A 15,311-nucleotide genomic window follows, 5' to 3' on the forward strand; every position below is an offset into this window, starting at 1 on the left:
TGGTATAATTTTGTAACTGTTGCTAAGAGATGATATAGGGATCTCCCACATCTTCTCATCTGTAATTTATGTGAACACAATACATGGATTTTCTACAAATGCTACGTAAAATCTTTAGTTACAGTTAACTAGACGTACAATAAGTGCTAATGAACTGAGGGTGGGCTGTAATTTATTATGGACAGTTCTTTAAGTGTGTTTAAAAGTGTAACCTCGCAACAGTGCACCTTTTAAGACAATCCTCATGTGGAAATAATTTGTTCTTATTCAGAGTTTGTCAAGTTCAAGTCATAACTGGTATAACACTGGCATTACGGATATACACTGTTATGGTTTAATGGAGTAGGCAGGTCAGCATCACACAGCCATTTGCTAGCTCCTTGACAGTGGATTGTTAAGCGTGAGAATGTGTTGATTGAGATAATGGCAGTTTAACAAGAAGAAGAAAAATGAAAAAGTGATGCTTATCACCAGCTGACTGACACCCAGCCAGTGCCTAAGCAGCAGCAGCACCCTTGTCCAACTCACTCAGCTTTACTGCTGAGCATGATGTCATGTAGTATGAGATGTCCATCTGTCATTTTGGGTCAGCTGTCCTGATCCTGTCCACTCCAAGCTTCTTAGGGACTCTAGGCTTCTCTCTGGCAGTGTGAGAAGCTGAAGCAACCTTGGCAATTAATGCTATCATTGCTCAGCCACTACTAAAACATTGGTGTGTGATCAACATAAATGCATTATACCAGCAAGTAGGAAGGAAATTAACTGTTTTCAAACAGACAAAAGCTATTTCATTACAATTTATCTTTTCAAGTTTCTCAGTTCCTAACATATTAGTGGAGAATATTTGGTATTGAAGCTATAACTTCTTAATGATATGTACCTGAGCATATTCCAAAATAATTCATGTCCATGTTCTGGGTAACGCAAGGAAAAAAAACAAACTACTTCTATCTGTTCTTTTGGATAAATTAAGTTTTTCTTAGTTGAAGTTATGAAAATGTTACACACAAGCACCAGACAACATTAAACTATGAATTTCTTAGGCCAGAATTCAATGGTTGTTAGTGATAAGCTACATAGACATACACTGCAATTCCACAACTGTTTATTTTTTTTTAATGCAGCAGAGAAAAAAAACTTTGTAGAAGTTCTAAATTGATGAGATGAAGTCTGTAAGAAATACATTCAAGTATGAAATTGGAAGAAAGTGAAGAGCTTATAAATTATTCCAAGAGATAAAGTAAGCACATGCAGACAGAGAGCATGTAATCTTCACACCACAGATTCTGATCTGTTCCACAGATTAGGAGATGTTTCCTACTTTTTTGTTCTTAAGTAAATCAATTCCGTCAAGTTGTAATAGTTTTACTTTCATAAGTATTCTAAAGAATGGGAATTTTAAGCTCTAATAAAACAAACTTAATGACCATGAGTTGCACATAAATGTACTTTTTATTGCTTTTGTGAAATTTGTATTATAAACCTGCTTCTCGCTGCCCTCAAAAAATAGTGACATACTATATATAAACCACAATGAGAAACATTTGGACACTAAACTAGCTTCCTATTAAACACACCACACACAAAAGAATGTCCTTAATTTACTAACCCTATCAGGTTCTAGATCAATTACACGTTCAGCTTGCTTGAGAAGTGCACGTCCTACAGTACCTTAGACACTTCTCTAGTAAGCCTGAGAACTCCAGAGCTCACTTCTCATCAGAATAACACACAGCATTCTGTACTTTCAGTTTTTTGCCTTTGCATGTATGAAGCATCCTTTTATCAGAAAGTTACAGAAAAAAAATGCAGATAGGACAATATTCTATAAAATAACAGAAACTAGTTGATGCAGGCTCTTCTGTTTGTGTTTGGAGATTATTAGTTTTTTGTTAATAACACTACAATATTAATAAACCAAATCATGCAGCCATAATGCCTACTCTTGTCCTAAATTCACTTTTTTTTTTTTTTTTTTTTTAAATTAATGTAATCCATACAGCAATTCCTCTAAACAGTAAACCAAAGAAAGATATCACAGAATCACAGAATGGCCAGAGTTGGAAGGGACATCAAGGATCATGAATCCCCAACCCCCCCCTGCCACATGCAGGGCCACCAACCTCCACATTTAATACTAGATCAGGCTGCCCAGGGCCCCATCCAACCTGGCCTTGAACACCTCCAAGGACGGGGCATCCACAACCTCTCTGGGCAGCCTGTTCCAGCACCTCACCACTCTCTCTATAAAGAACTTCCCCTAAATCTTCCCTCCCTCAACTTAAAACCACTTCCTCTTGTCCTGCTGTTATCTACCCTTTCAAAGAGTTGATTCCACTCCTATTTGTAGGCTCCCTAATTTAAGTATTGAAAGGCTGCAATGAGGTCACCTCAGATCTTGAAGACAGGCAGGAATTACTCTGCTGCTTCTAATTTACAATGCTAATGGGCCTATCCTGCAGCCCAGCATTTTTTTATTTATTATATTCTGAGACCTTTATCTCTCTCTCTTCATTCCCTTACATATTCTTTCAAAAATATATTTTACAAGCATGCAAACAGAGATTTTCAGTCCATGAAAATAGTGGGCGACTTCAGACATGTCTGTGAAGATTTGTGTGAGTACACTAGGATGGATTCATACCTTCATTATAAAATGGAAGAACTTGAAAGTCACTGCATTAATGTCTTTCCTAAATGCAGAAGCAGTTTGAAGTTGGTAGATGGTCAGAGAAATGGGGGTTGAAGGATTCTTTGCTAGTGGAAAGCTGTCTTTAGCTGTTAGCATCCAAACATTGAAATATTTGAAGTAATTTCAAATGTAATCATTATTGTTTCTTAAGAAAAAAAAGCAATAACAAGAACCCAGTAAGGCTTACTGCATAATATTATGAACGTCTTAAACTCCTTCGTGTTTAAAAGATGCTGCACTGCACAAGCAGTCCTTCATTAGCAATATGTAACTCTTTTAAACAAGTTTAAAGAAAATAGATCTTCTAAATGAACTAGTTGCCTGCATTTGCAGACTGGACTTATTTCCCTCCCTCAACTTAAAACCATTTCCCCTTGTCCTGCTGTTATCAACCCTTTCAAAGAGTTGATTCTCTTCCTGTTCATAGGCTCCCTCATTTGTTGTTTCAGGAAGGCTAATAGGTAGCTTAATGACAACCTTATTAAGGTTGAAATAATCAAGAAAGAAGATACTTCCATAGGATCTTGTCTGGACCACCTATGCTTCAGCGACATGACTATGTTGTCCCTATAGGTATATATAAGATTGACATAATCCTTTTCTTCTCTAACGACTCTGAATCTGAAGTAAAATCCTTCATGTTATTTTCATTAGGATGTGTCAGACTTTATGATTTAGAATTGTCTTTCATCAATTGAGCAAACATTTAGATAGTTCTTAACTATAAATGTTTACTGCATAGGAAAGAAATGCACTTAGAAATACAACAGGACACATTTTATCTTAGCATATGACTGTCAGATTCTTTACTGCAACTAGTTTCAGGGTGCAGATAGCAATGTACTGACTAAACCAGGTATATACAAAAAGGAATAATATATGAATCTGTTAATATTTGCTGCTGGCAAGCTTGTGCGTGATTTCCAGTTTCTGGAGCAGAGATCTGGCACATATACGTATGGAATGAAAGGGTGGGATATTATGGATATGGAAAACTTAAGGTAAGTTTGAAAGGGAAATATAGTATATTTGGATATCTTTCATCTCATATTTACACAAGAAATTTCCAGATGTAGACTACCCTCTTCAAAGCATGAAACCCATTACACAGCTGAGGGAAACTGGAAGGTTTGCCTGATGTTTTGCTGCAATACTAATTTTTACTAATCTGAGAATTATCTCTTTAAGTTGTTTTTACTAAATATTCCATTTCACTGAGTTATTTCTAATGTTGTGGAAGTCCTGCTATAAACGTAAAAATTATAGGTCAGCAAAACCAAAACAAAACATCCAAATGGAAAAGTGAATAGTCTGCGGTGAATAAATTCTAGCCGGTGTGAAAAGAGCATAATCCTGGAATGATGTAAACCATCAGATGCCAAAGACGCATTACAATCTCTGGCTAAGAGAAACTGTAACTGAATAAGTATAAGCACAGTAATAAAGCTTTTAGTAGATGTATACCAGACATGCATTTCAAGAGTTTAGTACTGAGAGCTATGCCTCTGTCACCGTAAGAGAAAAGCATTCGGCAACTGTGCAAAGATGCAAAGCAAGAGCATAAATCCCCTCAAAGGATTTTCCAATTAACGGACAAAATATTTACAGCAAGTTTCAGACCTTACTACTAGCTTTCATTAGTCTGTCTGGAAACATTAGCTGTAAAATTCATCAAGAAAAGCAAAATAAAGCTTAGAAAAAATAAAAAATCCAAATAACATCTGGGCTTGGATTCCCAATCCAAAACAAAAGGGTCGCCATAAGTACCCAAAAAAGTATCTCACATGATCTGTTACCTACATCTGCATTTTCAGTTGTACAGCATTTCTTCAAAATGTCTCCATTATTTTAAAAACCCTGACTTAAAAGTTCTCTGCATTTATTCTGCCCGCTACAAAACTAAGCCTTACTAAAACCATTTCAAAGCAAGCAATTGCTAAATATAGAAATGTATTTATCTTCCATTTATAAATCATGCAATTATTTCGAAAATGCTTTTAACATGACTATTGGTAATTAAAAAAGGTGCAGAGCTTACATCTGCTTAACTTCAGAACACACTGCAACACTCCACTTTTCCTCCCTTTATTTTTCGTTGATCAGGTGGTTCTAATGTGTGTGGAAAGCTGGTTATTAAGAATAGCACTTGGTCACACTACTTTTGGGGATAATTATTTGGGCAGCCCATTAGTACAGCATTGAATTTCATTTATTACTGTGCATTTTAAGTTCTATAAAATCACTTGGAGCATTAGATAACTAGATTAAAAGTGAACAAAAATAAATAAATTATTTTAGAAATTCCAAATCAAACTAAGGTTTTAAAACCAGGAAAAAGAAAACAGTGGCAAAGGAATAGATCAGTAGTTGCAGATCCTTGCTTGAAGCAGGAAATAGCCTAAGTAGAATGGAGAAAAACACAGTGCTAAGGCTTTTACGAAACAAGAAAGTTACAAAATTGAAAGACAAAAAGGAAGAAATTAAACACTAGCTGCAGTACCCGAGCTCTGAAACAATTTATAATATGTATTACGTTGAAAATTATAAGCACTGGAACCTTCCTGTTCAGACTTGTCTTTAAAAGGACAAATCTGATTTCTCAGAATTGTCTTCTGAATACTTAAAGAGTGCAGCCACTAAATGCCTCAGAGCTAATGGAAATTACTCAATGTTTCTAAAAAGATCATATGGCTAAAAAAAGCAAGAACAACAAAAACAGAGAAGATTTTGTGTGTACAAGTTGTACGTTATGTTACTGAAGACTTCACCATTCCTGATAGACTTTGCTGCCCTGATATCCTTACCAGTATTTTTGTATCATGGCTACAACAATATTGCCATAAAATACACAAAGCGTGAAACTAAAAAACAGAATTCAAGCTTTCAAGTTCTGAGATGATATTCATGCAATCCAGAGCAGAATGAAACCAGGATAAGCGGGAGGGAAAAATTACATTATAGGTAGTTTCATTAGGTGATTTGAAAGGCTAGGACTGAAAAAGAACTTTCACTACCCAGTAAATCTTATTTGGGTCAGTGGAAAGCATCTCAAAACTTTCACATTCAGCAAAGAAAATGAGGACAACTTTCTAATTGATGACTTTAATGAAATTTCAATTCATTTTAAATCACAATACATTTTTAACCTATCCATCAGACATACTAACAGTCTTTAAAAAATGATTTCAGTTTTTAAATGCCCATATGAATGAGGCATTTCGTATTTCTACATAGGAAGAATGGGACACTGAAGTTTCTTGATTGCAAGACACTCTTTGTACTTGATACCAAAGACTCACAGACTCACTCCATGGATCTGTTTCTTCAGCAATATGTATTTCTACTGGTCTTGCAGAAAGCTCTGAATAGGAAAGTATAGGCAAGATGAATCTGAACCTATCTGAACTGCAGGTAAATCAAGTGATTTTACTGCATTGCCCTGTAAATCAACTATTTTCAGGTTGTATCTTATTTTTACCATTAATGTTCTCCAGTCCTCCCTGTTTGCCAGACACTTCTCAATGTCTCAGAACATTTAAATTAAGAGTGTTCTAATATGTTATGATATAATTGACTATTTCACACTATTGTTTCCACTACTCATTGGAAGTTTGGAGGAAGTTATTTTTTATGTCCTTTGAAGCTGTTATTTTAAGCCAAGCTGACAGTGTTCATAATATTTCAAACAAGCTGACAGATAGTTCTGCTAATGTGCACTGTAAACGCACATGTACGTGAACCTTAAAGAAAAACCATGCACTGGCTGAATAACATCATGAGAAAATAATACAGATTTATGATAAAATGAAAAAACCCTCAGAGGCAGGTGATTATAATGGATCATGATCATGCTGAGGAAGTTTGGAGAAAGGCAAGGCAGAGCTGGAATACATTTGGCTAAATTCAGCATTAGCAAGTTACCAATGCCAGTGCAATGAAGACACACACACTAAAAAAATACTGTTCCTCTAGAATCATTTTTACTCTCACTACATACAGCTGGGAGATTTGGAATTGCACCAGGAAAATGGTGGAAGCGGAAAACTGAATGAAATGTTCATAGTGTGTCCCATTAGTCAGAACTATGAAATAAAACTGATCCCGCACTGAAGTCCTGCTCCGAACACTGCAACTAAATTTAACAATTGACAAATATCTATAGGGTTCTAGCTGCCTCAGAAAAAAAGAAAACAAAGTCATGACTGAAAACATCCATAAATTCTCTTGTCCTTGTTGAAATTAACTAAAAAAAAAATTGAAATGATTATTTGACCACATTATTCCAGATTGAATTCTACACTGAGAAGTAAATATAAATGATGTCACACTGGTGATGGGAAAGACACTTATAAAATTTATTTTAATTGCAGTGCTCCAGGGCTTATGAACAGTAACTATAATCCAAATCCAGCTCAATACTCTGAGTCAGTTTGCATCATACAAACACTTATACTGCCAATGTTTCAGCCAAGTATTCCCAAGATGCTACCACATATCAGCAGGATTCCTGTAAAGTTATCAAGCCAGGTCTGGAGGAGATAATAAACCTACAACCAGAAGCCAGAAACTATGGGTAAAGTGGCAAAAAAATTTTTTCTGGGAGTTTTGGCATGCAGCTTCTGTGAGCTTGTATACATGCATGGGCTTTGTTAGCCACTAGAGTGGCTTGCTACCAGCAGAGAGAGCCATTTTTGCTCTCAGTACTGTTGTTTTCATCATCCTTCTCCCGTGGGAAAGCATATGCTTTATGTTTTCACTGTGGCAAAAAGGAACTTCCTTCTATGTGAATTTGCCTCTGTGCTGTAGGAGTTCTTACCCTTTTCAACATTTTAAGGAATATAGTTGGAGTAGTCAACTAAGAGAAGAGAATTAAGTCAGTCTAGAAACCTCCGCAGACACCAACATAACAGACAGTACGTATTGTAGTTATGGTGTGTTACAACATCTAGTAAGAACACCATGAAGGAACAGCGGTATGGGTTTTCAATAGCAGTACTGAAATGTTCTTTGTATTTGTGCTTAAAGGTGAAAACAAATTCAGAGTCAAAACAGGTCTTTATTGTATCTCCATGGTATGACAGTACAGTCACAGAACAAAGCTAAAATTTGAAACATGCCCCTGATATCTACCCCACTTTTTCATAAGTGAACATTTTCATGTGTGTCTTTGTGAGCATCTCAGCATCCTATCAGGCTAAGTGCTCTCATTATTCCTCTGCAGGGGTTCTTTGTAAATCCCAGTTTGAAAATGTATTCCTCTTCCTTTCTTTTCACCTCTTATTTCCTCTCTCTCTCCCAACAAGTAATGTAAAATGTAGACTTGTCTATTTAAATCATTTTTTCGATAAGGTATGTTCCAAAAATGTCCAATATTAACTATACACAGAGATTCCCAGTGGGTATCAACTGCTTTAGATAAGAATTCCACTTAAAAAAAGAACAGTTTACACAGTTCCTTTGCATGAAAGTGTAGCACATTTCTTAGTGACACCAAGAAAAGTGAAGGCAAAAAATATTTTAAGCTTTAAAAACACAAATTCAAGAACCCTATCAACTTCGTTTCCACTAGGAAATCGCCTTAGTCTTGCACTGGCACAGAGAGGTCACCCGTTGGAAATTGCACAAGATGCACAGGATATGTCTTTAAATTATTCATAATCACCCTAAACTGCACTCAATCAGCATTGCAATATGTCACATTATAGACTCACTAAAGTTCAAAAGGAAAAGCACATGAAAAAGCAGACTACCAAGACCACTATTGTTAAAACTACACCAGAAAGCTTAATATTTCAATACTGTATATGTTAAAATAAACAACATACACAGGTGATGAAAGCCAGTCTCTGAAAAATTTATTATTCTGCTAGAACAAGTTTACACTTAGGATGAATTCTCAAGCTTCATGCCATTAGGAAGATTTACTGGGTTTATAGTGGAAATAAAAACAGAAATAAAAATAGATGACAATCCAAAAATACAGACTGTACTTTGAATATGATCAACAGACTTTCTTTTCCTTCCTTACATCTATACATTTCCCTTCACCACCAACAATCAAATTTCATTCAACCTTTTTGGAAAGCTTTCCTAAATTGTCTGGTTGGTTTTTTAAAATTAAATGTTTTGAAAGGTGAATTTGAACAGATTAATGTAACTTGTATTATTCCAATATTATTTCCCTAAAACCATTCTTTTGCAACTGTAAAATTTTCAAAGATTTATGATGCCAGTTTGATTCTAAGGGTTTTTTTCCTTCTATTATTCCTGTCCCAGATTTCCTCCATGTTTTTACTTTGCCTTCCAAATAACTTTACTATAATTTCATTTTCTCCTCCTATGCATGCTGTGTCTGCATTTTCCCACTGAAATCAAAGGGAGTGGACATGAGTTCCTTAGGCAAGACGGACATGCAGGAGGTATTTACTGAATAATTTAAAAAGTAATAAAGTTCAGATTGGTGAATTTGTGCTCCACATTCTAAAATAAAACCCTTGGGAGTAGACTGGTTTGTAATTGCACAAAGCAACAAAGAGCAGTGGTTGTTCTCAAGTTCCAAATTGTTCTAAACCAGCAATAAGAGTTATGTATGCAAAGAATGCATATACTTATGAAAAGAAGAAATTACGAATGGAGTATATTTCATAATTTTTCACAGCTACAGAATTGGAAATAGTTCCAATTTTTACACCTTATGATCATATTTCACTTCCATAAATTGCTCAAATTTCCCTTTGTAATGAACTCACACTTTGGACAACATATAACATAGGGTATTTAATACACAGTGCTCTCCTTGTCTTCATGCATTTGGATGATAGTCTCCTCTGCCAATCATCTGAATGAATAACTGATTTCAGTATGAAGATTTATGAATTATTGCCTAATGTATCCAACATCTCACATAAAATATAGAAGCATATATATATATTAATTGAATAAAAATAAAAGTTTTTCTTTTTTCTGAAGGCACTGTATCTTAATTGAATAATATTTTAAATATGCATATTGCAGAATCACAGAATGTCAGGGATTGGAAGTGACCTCGAGAGATCATCTAGTGCAGGAATACCTAGATCAGGTCACACAGGAACGCGTGATCAATGTTTACCATTTTTCTAAAACAGACAGCCAAGAGTTTCCTCAGTGATGAATAGCAGCACACTGAAAGGTGTGTTGTAAAGAGCTGGGGAATATTACCATTGAGTTAATTACTTTTAGAAAAATATAAAATACCAAAATTATATTCATCAGATGCAATATTCAGTACTACACACATTAGAGTTTAGTAAAATTATTGTGTATACATGACTTACACTCATATTCCTATCCCAGATCTGGATGGAGCCATCTTGACAGCCAGCTGCAATAAGTTTACCATCTCTGCTGTATGTGCAAGTTGTAGGAATGACTCGTTTGCCTTGAGCGGATCGTGGTTTAAACACACTTTTGTGCTTCTTCTCATTGTTAACATCCCATGTTCTCACAGTTCTGCAAAGAAATTAAAATAAGAAGTTGTTTTAGAAGAAGTAACTGGATATGAAGTAATAACTTTTATTACTTAACTTCTTTATTCAGTATAAATACCGTATAATATTATTGAAATAAAAGTCATAATGGCAAAGTAGCGCTTAAAGTATGGCTTGGCAGTCACGAAATACAAGATAAGACACCTTTCCAAATAAAATACATCATATTCACTGATATGCATGAGGGTCGAAAAAAAAAAATCTTCTTTCCCAAGCTCTGAAACCAATTACTACTCTCAGCTGCATACTTTGATGAATGATGATGCCAATTTTTGTTTTCTAGAAGATTCTTTTTTTTTTTTTTTTTGGTTCAAATATGTATGGCCCTGAAAATCTTTGTCTCAGCCACCTTATGCAAGATCATTTGTAAACTGCTGAAGCTTTGAGATTCAAGTTCTCATTTTATCACTCACTGAAATAATTAATGTGGCAAAACACCACCTACCCTTCTAACTATGGCATTCCTCCTCCTATGTTTTCTCAATCAAATGAATTAAACTATGTCTTTTAAATGTCAGTTCTTCTAATTCATAAACAGAGAAAACATGGCAGAATGAGTTGTAGCATATTTTTATGGGAAAAATCAAATAATAGTGAAGACATAAAAGCTCACAGTATGCTACAGGAGATTTACTGAAATGCACCCCTCTTGTTGGAACGTATATTTCAACTACTTTTATCCGTGAATAACTAACTTAAGCCAGGCAGTTGGATTCTGAAGTCCCTTCCAACTGAATTATGCTATTCTAACAATTCAATTCTAACAATAAATACATAAAACCATTTCCTACTGGAGAAATGAGCAAAGGCTAAAACAAAAGTATTACATAATCTGTAATATCACTTCAAACCTGGAAGAAAAAAGTATTCAAAATCATTTACAAGAATGAAGACTTTAGGAATGAGGCATACATGCTTATAGAAATTGTTTACTAATAGACTGTTTTAGTTGCTTTGGCATAGCAACAACTGACAAATCTTCTTTAAACCTGCAGTATTGCAGACTGTGTGGTTATTCTTCAGGCTTTCCTTTACTTTTAAAAGGCAATTTAATTATTAACTGCAATATTATTGTAGATCTGTTCTACTTATCCTCTTCATGTCTCCATTTCTGAAGTAAAACTATTCTTCAAATAGTTATTTATTTGATACGTTTGTGTTTTTTTTTTAAGTTGAGCTTTTCTCACATTACTAACAAAATACATACTTTTTCTTCTTAATGGAAAAAGAGTATCTGCCTGGATCTCAGTGTTTCTTAGATACATAAAAACATCCAAATAAGAGAGAACTGAAACACTGAGATACAGGTGGACTCTTTAAACTGTCTTAGATACAAATGTTTTCTGTCCTTTTAATACAAAGAGTTCTTTCCAGATAAAAAATTCAAAACTCTTCTGGCATCTAATGCAGTGAAGAGTTTCAGCATTTGGCAAAGGAAGTAAGAAGATTAATTTAGAAAGAAAGAAATCACTAAGTTCACAGGACAACTCATTGTTTAGACTATACAAACATTGCTCGTGATCCAACACTGGTCTCTAGTAAAGTAAATACCACTTTAACAAGGCAGCCATTTTTCCAGAACAAGACAAGACAATGTGGCACAATATTAGCGGCTTCCATTAGAGCTACAAGACAGGATACAAAGCTGACATCCGTAATTCCAGGATAAAACAGACAAGAAAGTCAGACAGAAATATGGAGTTATTTCTAATTGCACTTTCACTGACAGTAATCAGGCATCAAAAACCCGAAACAGAATGAATCTCCTGTTGTTCATAATAAAGTCACGATCATTCTCATTTTAAAAAGTTTCCAAATCTGATATCTGCAAAACATCATTTTATTGTTCTATCTGGGGCTTTACCCTAAGATATTTAAGTGTGCTGTGTTTTGTTTGAAGCTTTTGTTTGTTTTGTGCAGGTTTTTTTTTTGTTGTTGTTGTTGTTGTTTTTTGCTTTAAGGGAACACTGCATTAAAATTTTGCAGGGTCACATAAAGGAATCTGTACTACTGTATGGAACAAGTTGCCATTCTTGGAAATATTAAAAGCCTGACTTGGCATAGCCATGCTAGGTGATCCTTCCTTGAATTATGGTTGAACTAGCTTTGAACAGAAGGGTAGGATTAGATGATCTTCAGGTTCTTTCCATCCTTTACCATTACATGATCCCGAGATTTCTCTTTTCCTCTCCATGCTTTATCAACAATTATCTTGGTGTTCCATCTTTCAACAGGCATCCACACTCTTTATCCCACTGACATATTTACCCCAAACCTGTTTATTTTTCCAGTTCCTCTCCCTCCTCTCTCCATCCATTCCTTTGAAAATTTCAATTGTATCTCCAGCTCCTCATCTCTTCTGTCTAACTCCTGTTGGAAGGCAACTTTCAGCTACTTCCTGAGTTAGCATTCTCACTTTTCAGATGGCTTACCAAATAACCTGGTTACACACTAAGAAGTTTAATGCTTGTGTCTACTTATTTGCTGTTTTGATATGTCTCACAAGCATCTCAGTTTAAATTCTGTAACCATTCTCTGATAATCCCTCACCATACTAATTCTTTCCTCCTGTTATTGAAACACTTTTTTTTCTTTTAAACTCTTCAGTCCTCCATCTTTTAGGGCTCAATAACCTAAAGTTACTGAGGTTTTGACAGAAAACCATAAAGAATGTTCAAACTTTATTCATTTCATCTTTCAACTGATAAGAAAAAATGAAGTAACACTTCTACAGTTCTCTCCCATATATAATGTATGACAGATTAAAAAAAAAAAAAAAAAATTGATCCCTAAATCAAAAGCAGTACCAGCAAGTTAGAAGGAAAATATAAGCTTCTTGAACTGCTGCTTCCACTGCAGACTGCTGGTCACACTCCTCCACATCTGAATTACATGCCCTGTTAGAAATGCCCACACAGCCTATAATATGTTTAACGTCCCCACACTGAACGTGTTTATTGCTGCCTTGATGCTACTGGATCTAACTACGAAACTAAAAGAAATCTTTTTAAAGAAATAATCCAGATATTATTTATAAACATATCAATAACTTCCAGAAAGAGCCTTTAGCTTTTGAGCTAAGACTCTTTTGTATCTTCTTTCAAGTCAGATCATTTAAGCGTTTTTATTCTTTTCAGAAATATTTCCAAATATTCCAATATTTCAGTTTTATTTAAAAACTGAACATCATACTGAAAAATATCTCGTAATACAATGAACAAAATTTCTTCTTACCACATGAATCAATCTGCCCCTAGTATCTGACTTTACCACGGCCAATTACAACACCAAGTGTCTACACTACACGTTTCATATTTTCTCTAAAACTAGTGATGGACCGGGACTCCAAAGAGACACTTTCACTGCTGCACTGCATAGTCTGAGTATGACGTACACTAATTAGTTCTGACATTCCTCTTTTACTCTCCATGCTCTGTCAATAACGATCTCAGCATCCTGTCTTTCAACAGGCACTTTGATGCTTTGCCCCTCTGTACTGTTTACTCTTGAAACTTATTTCAGTCTTTTTCCAGTCCCTTTCCCTCATGACATCTAATCCTGCTCAGAATTTAACTCCTCCAGTTCTAGCTAGAAGAAAAGACATATGCAAGAAATGAAGCTCAGAAATCCAAATAATTTACCTTTGGGGAGCATGTCTTTAAAGAGGCAATATGGCAAACAAAGGATAACTAACACTGCTTCTGTATTTTCTGTACCCTTCTGCTTTTGACACTCAGTTCACTATGCCCTACCGTAGCAAATTCAGAGACAGCAAGCATTTGGAATGATTTTGTGTTAGTGGCTTTTTTGTAGTTGTTTGGGGTTTTTTTCTGTGTTTTTTTCTTTTTTTTTCTTGTCAGACACAAAATAATAACTGAGAAAGCATTATCTAAGTCCTATTTTCACTTCCTACTCTATCTCAGGTGCAATTCAATATTAATATTGATACTAATAAAATAAATTACCATTGGATTAAATTGGATTGACGCTAGGAGACACCAAAGGGTCTAAAAAGCCACTTATTATTTCCTTAAGCCTAAAATAACAGTAGGCTGAAATAGTAGTGCTGTTGTACACTATGTTGCAGCATTAGGAAAGTATAACAATAATATTTATCTGTTGATAGCTATAACCAAGCTATTTTTGAATTCCACTAAAACAAAAGGAGATCATTTCCTGAATGCGTCTCTTAGCCCCTGTCCATTTCCCTTCTTCAAGATGTTCAACAAAAGTTTGTCATTTAGTGAAGGCAACGTACGTGGAAATATTTTTTTTAAACTATTCCTCCAACAGATAACACTTATTTTATCACAGCCAATTTTTATATACTGAATAATATGCACAGTCACAAATCTTTTCAATTCATAAATTTCTTTTCAAAGAAAACTTCTGTGAAATTGGCTCCACATACATGAGTTTAAACTTAACTTTTTAAATGGTGTATTCCACATCTGCAAAACAGATTTTGTAAAAGTTTTTATATTTGCCAAGAGCAATTCAAAGTAACTTAGAAAGGATGGGAATGTTCTTTTGGAAAGGTAACGTGGATATTCTCCTGACCACTGAGAAGTTAAATGATCCATACTTAAATGAACAACTAATTTAATTACTGGGATCTTTTTTTCTTTTCTTTCTTTTTTTTTTTTTTTAATATTATTCTTCCCATGAGTGTTTTTTCTCTTTATTTTTTACCCTAATATTTTTCTAATGTTCTGATTTAGTCAAAATTTCTAGTATAATTAATTATTGAGTATGCTGCTGTATTACACGGACTATTAAAGGTGTTTATGTAGCTTCATAACCCAGCATGCAACCATAAAAAATTTATCTAAGTCCTGATTCATCAAGCCATTCCAGATTCTAAAACTATGTTAACAGTCTGCTGAAATTCATAGAATGAACCAACTTAAACACTAAAAATCTGTCAAATTCCAGTGAGTTTTTCTACCTATCCTATCCTCGATACTTCTACTAGAATGCAAGTCTCACTTGTACAATACTGAATATTACAAGGACTGCTCAGAAAGTAACACCTTCTCTTTTATTAGGTTGGTCCAGGATGTCAGAGGTGGATGTTGGTGGTATGGCAC

At 34.8% G+C, this 15,311-nt stretch overlaps 1 protein-coding gene across 1 annotated transcript in view; it reads right to left on the minus strand.

Annotated features, from left to right (window-relative positions):
- The window catches only part of WDR70 (WD repeat domain 70), a 149,749-nt gene that overhangs the window by 46,991 nt on the left and 87,447 nt on the right, over window positions 1–15,311 (minus strand). The window contains exon 10 of the mRNA XM_042875395.1: window positions 10,009–10,183. Within this exon, the coding sequence (XP_042731329.1) occupies window positions 10,009–10,183 (175 nt within the window). The remainder of the gene's footprint in view (window positions 1–10,008; window positions 10,184–15,311) is intronic.

This window comes from Lagopus leucura, unplaced genomic scaffold (assembly GCF_019238085.1).
Source record: "Lagopus leucura isolate 7727_CA_CO unplaced genomic scaffold, USGS_WTPT01 Super-Scaffold_100014, whole genome shotgun sequence".
In the NCBI taxonomy this organism is placed as follows: Eukaryota; Metazoa; Chordata; class Aves; order Galliformes; family Phasianidae; genus Lagopus; species Lagopus leucura.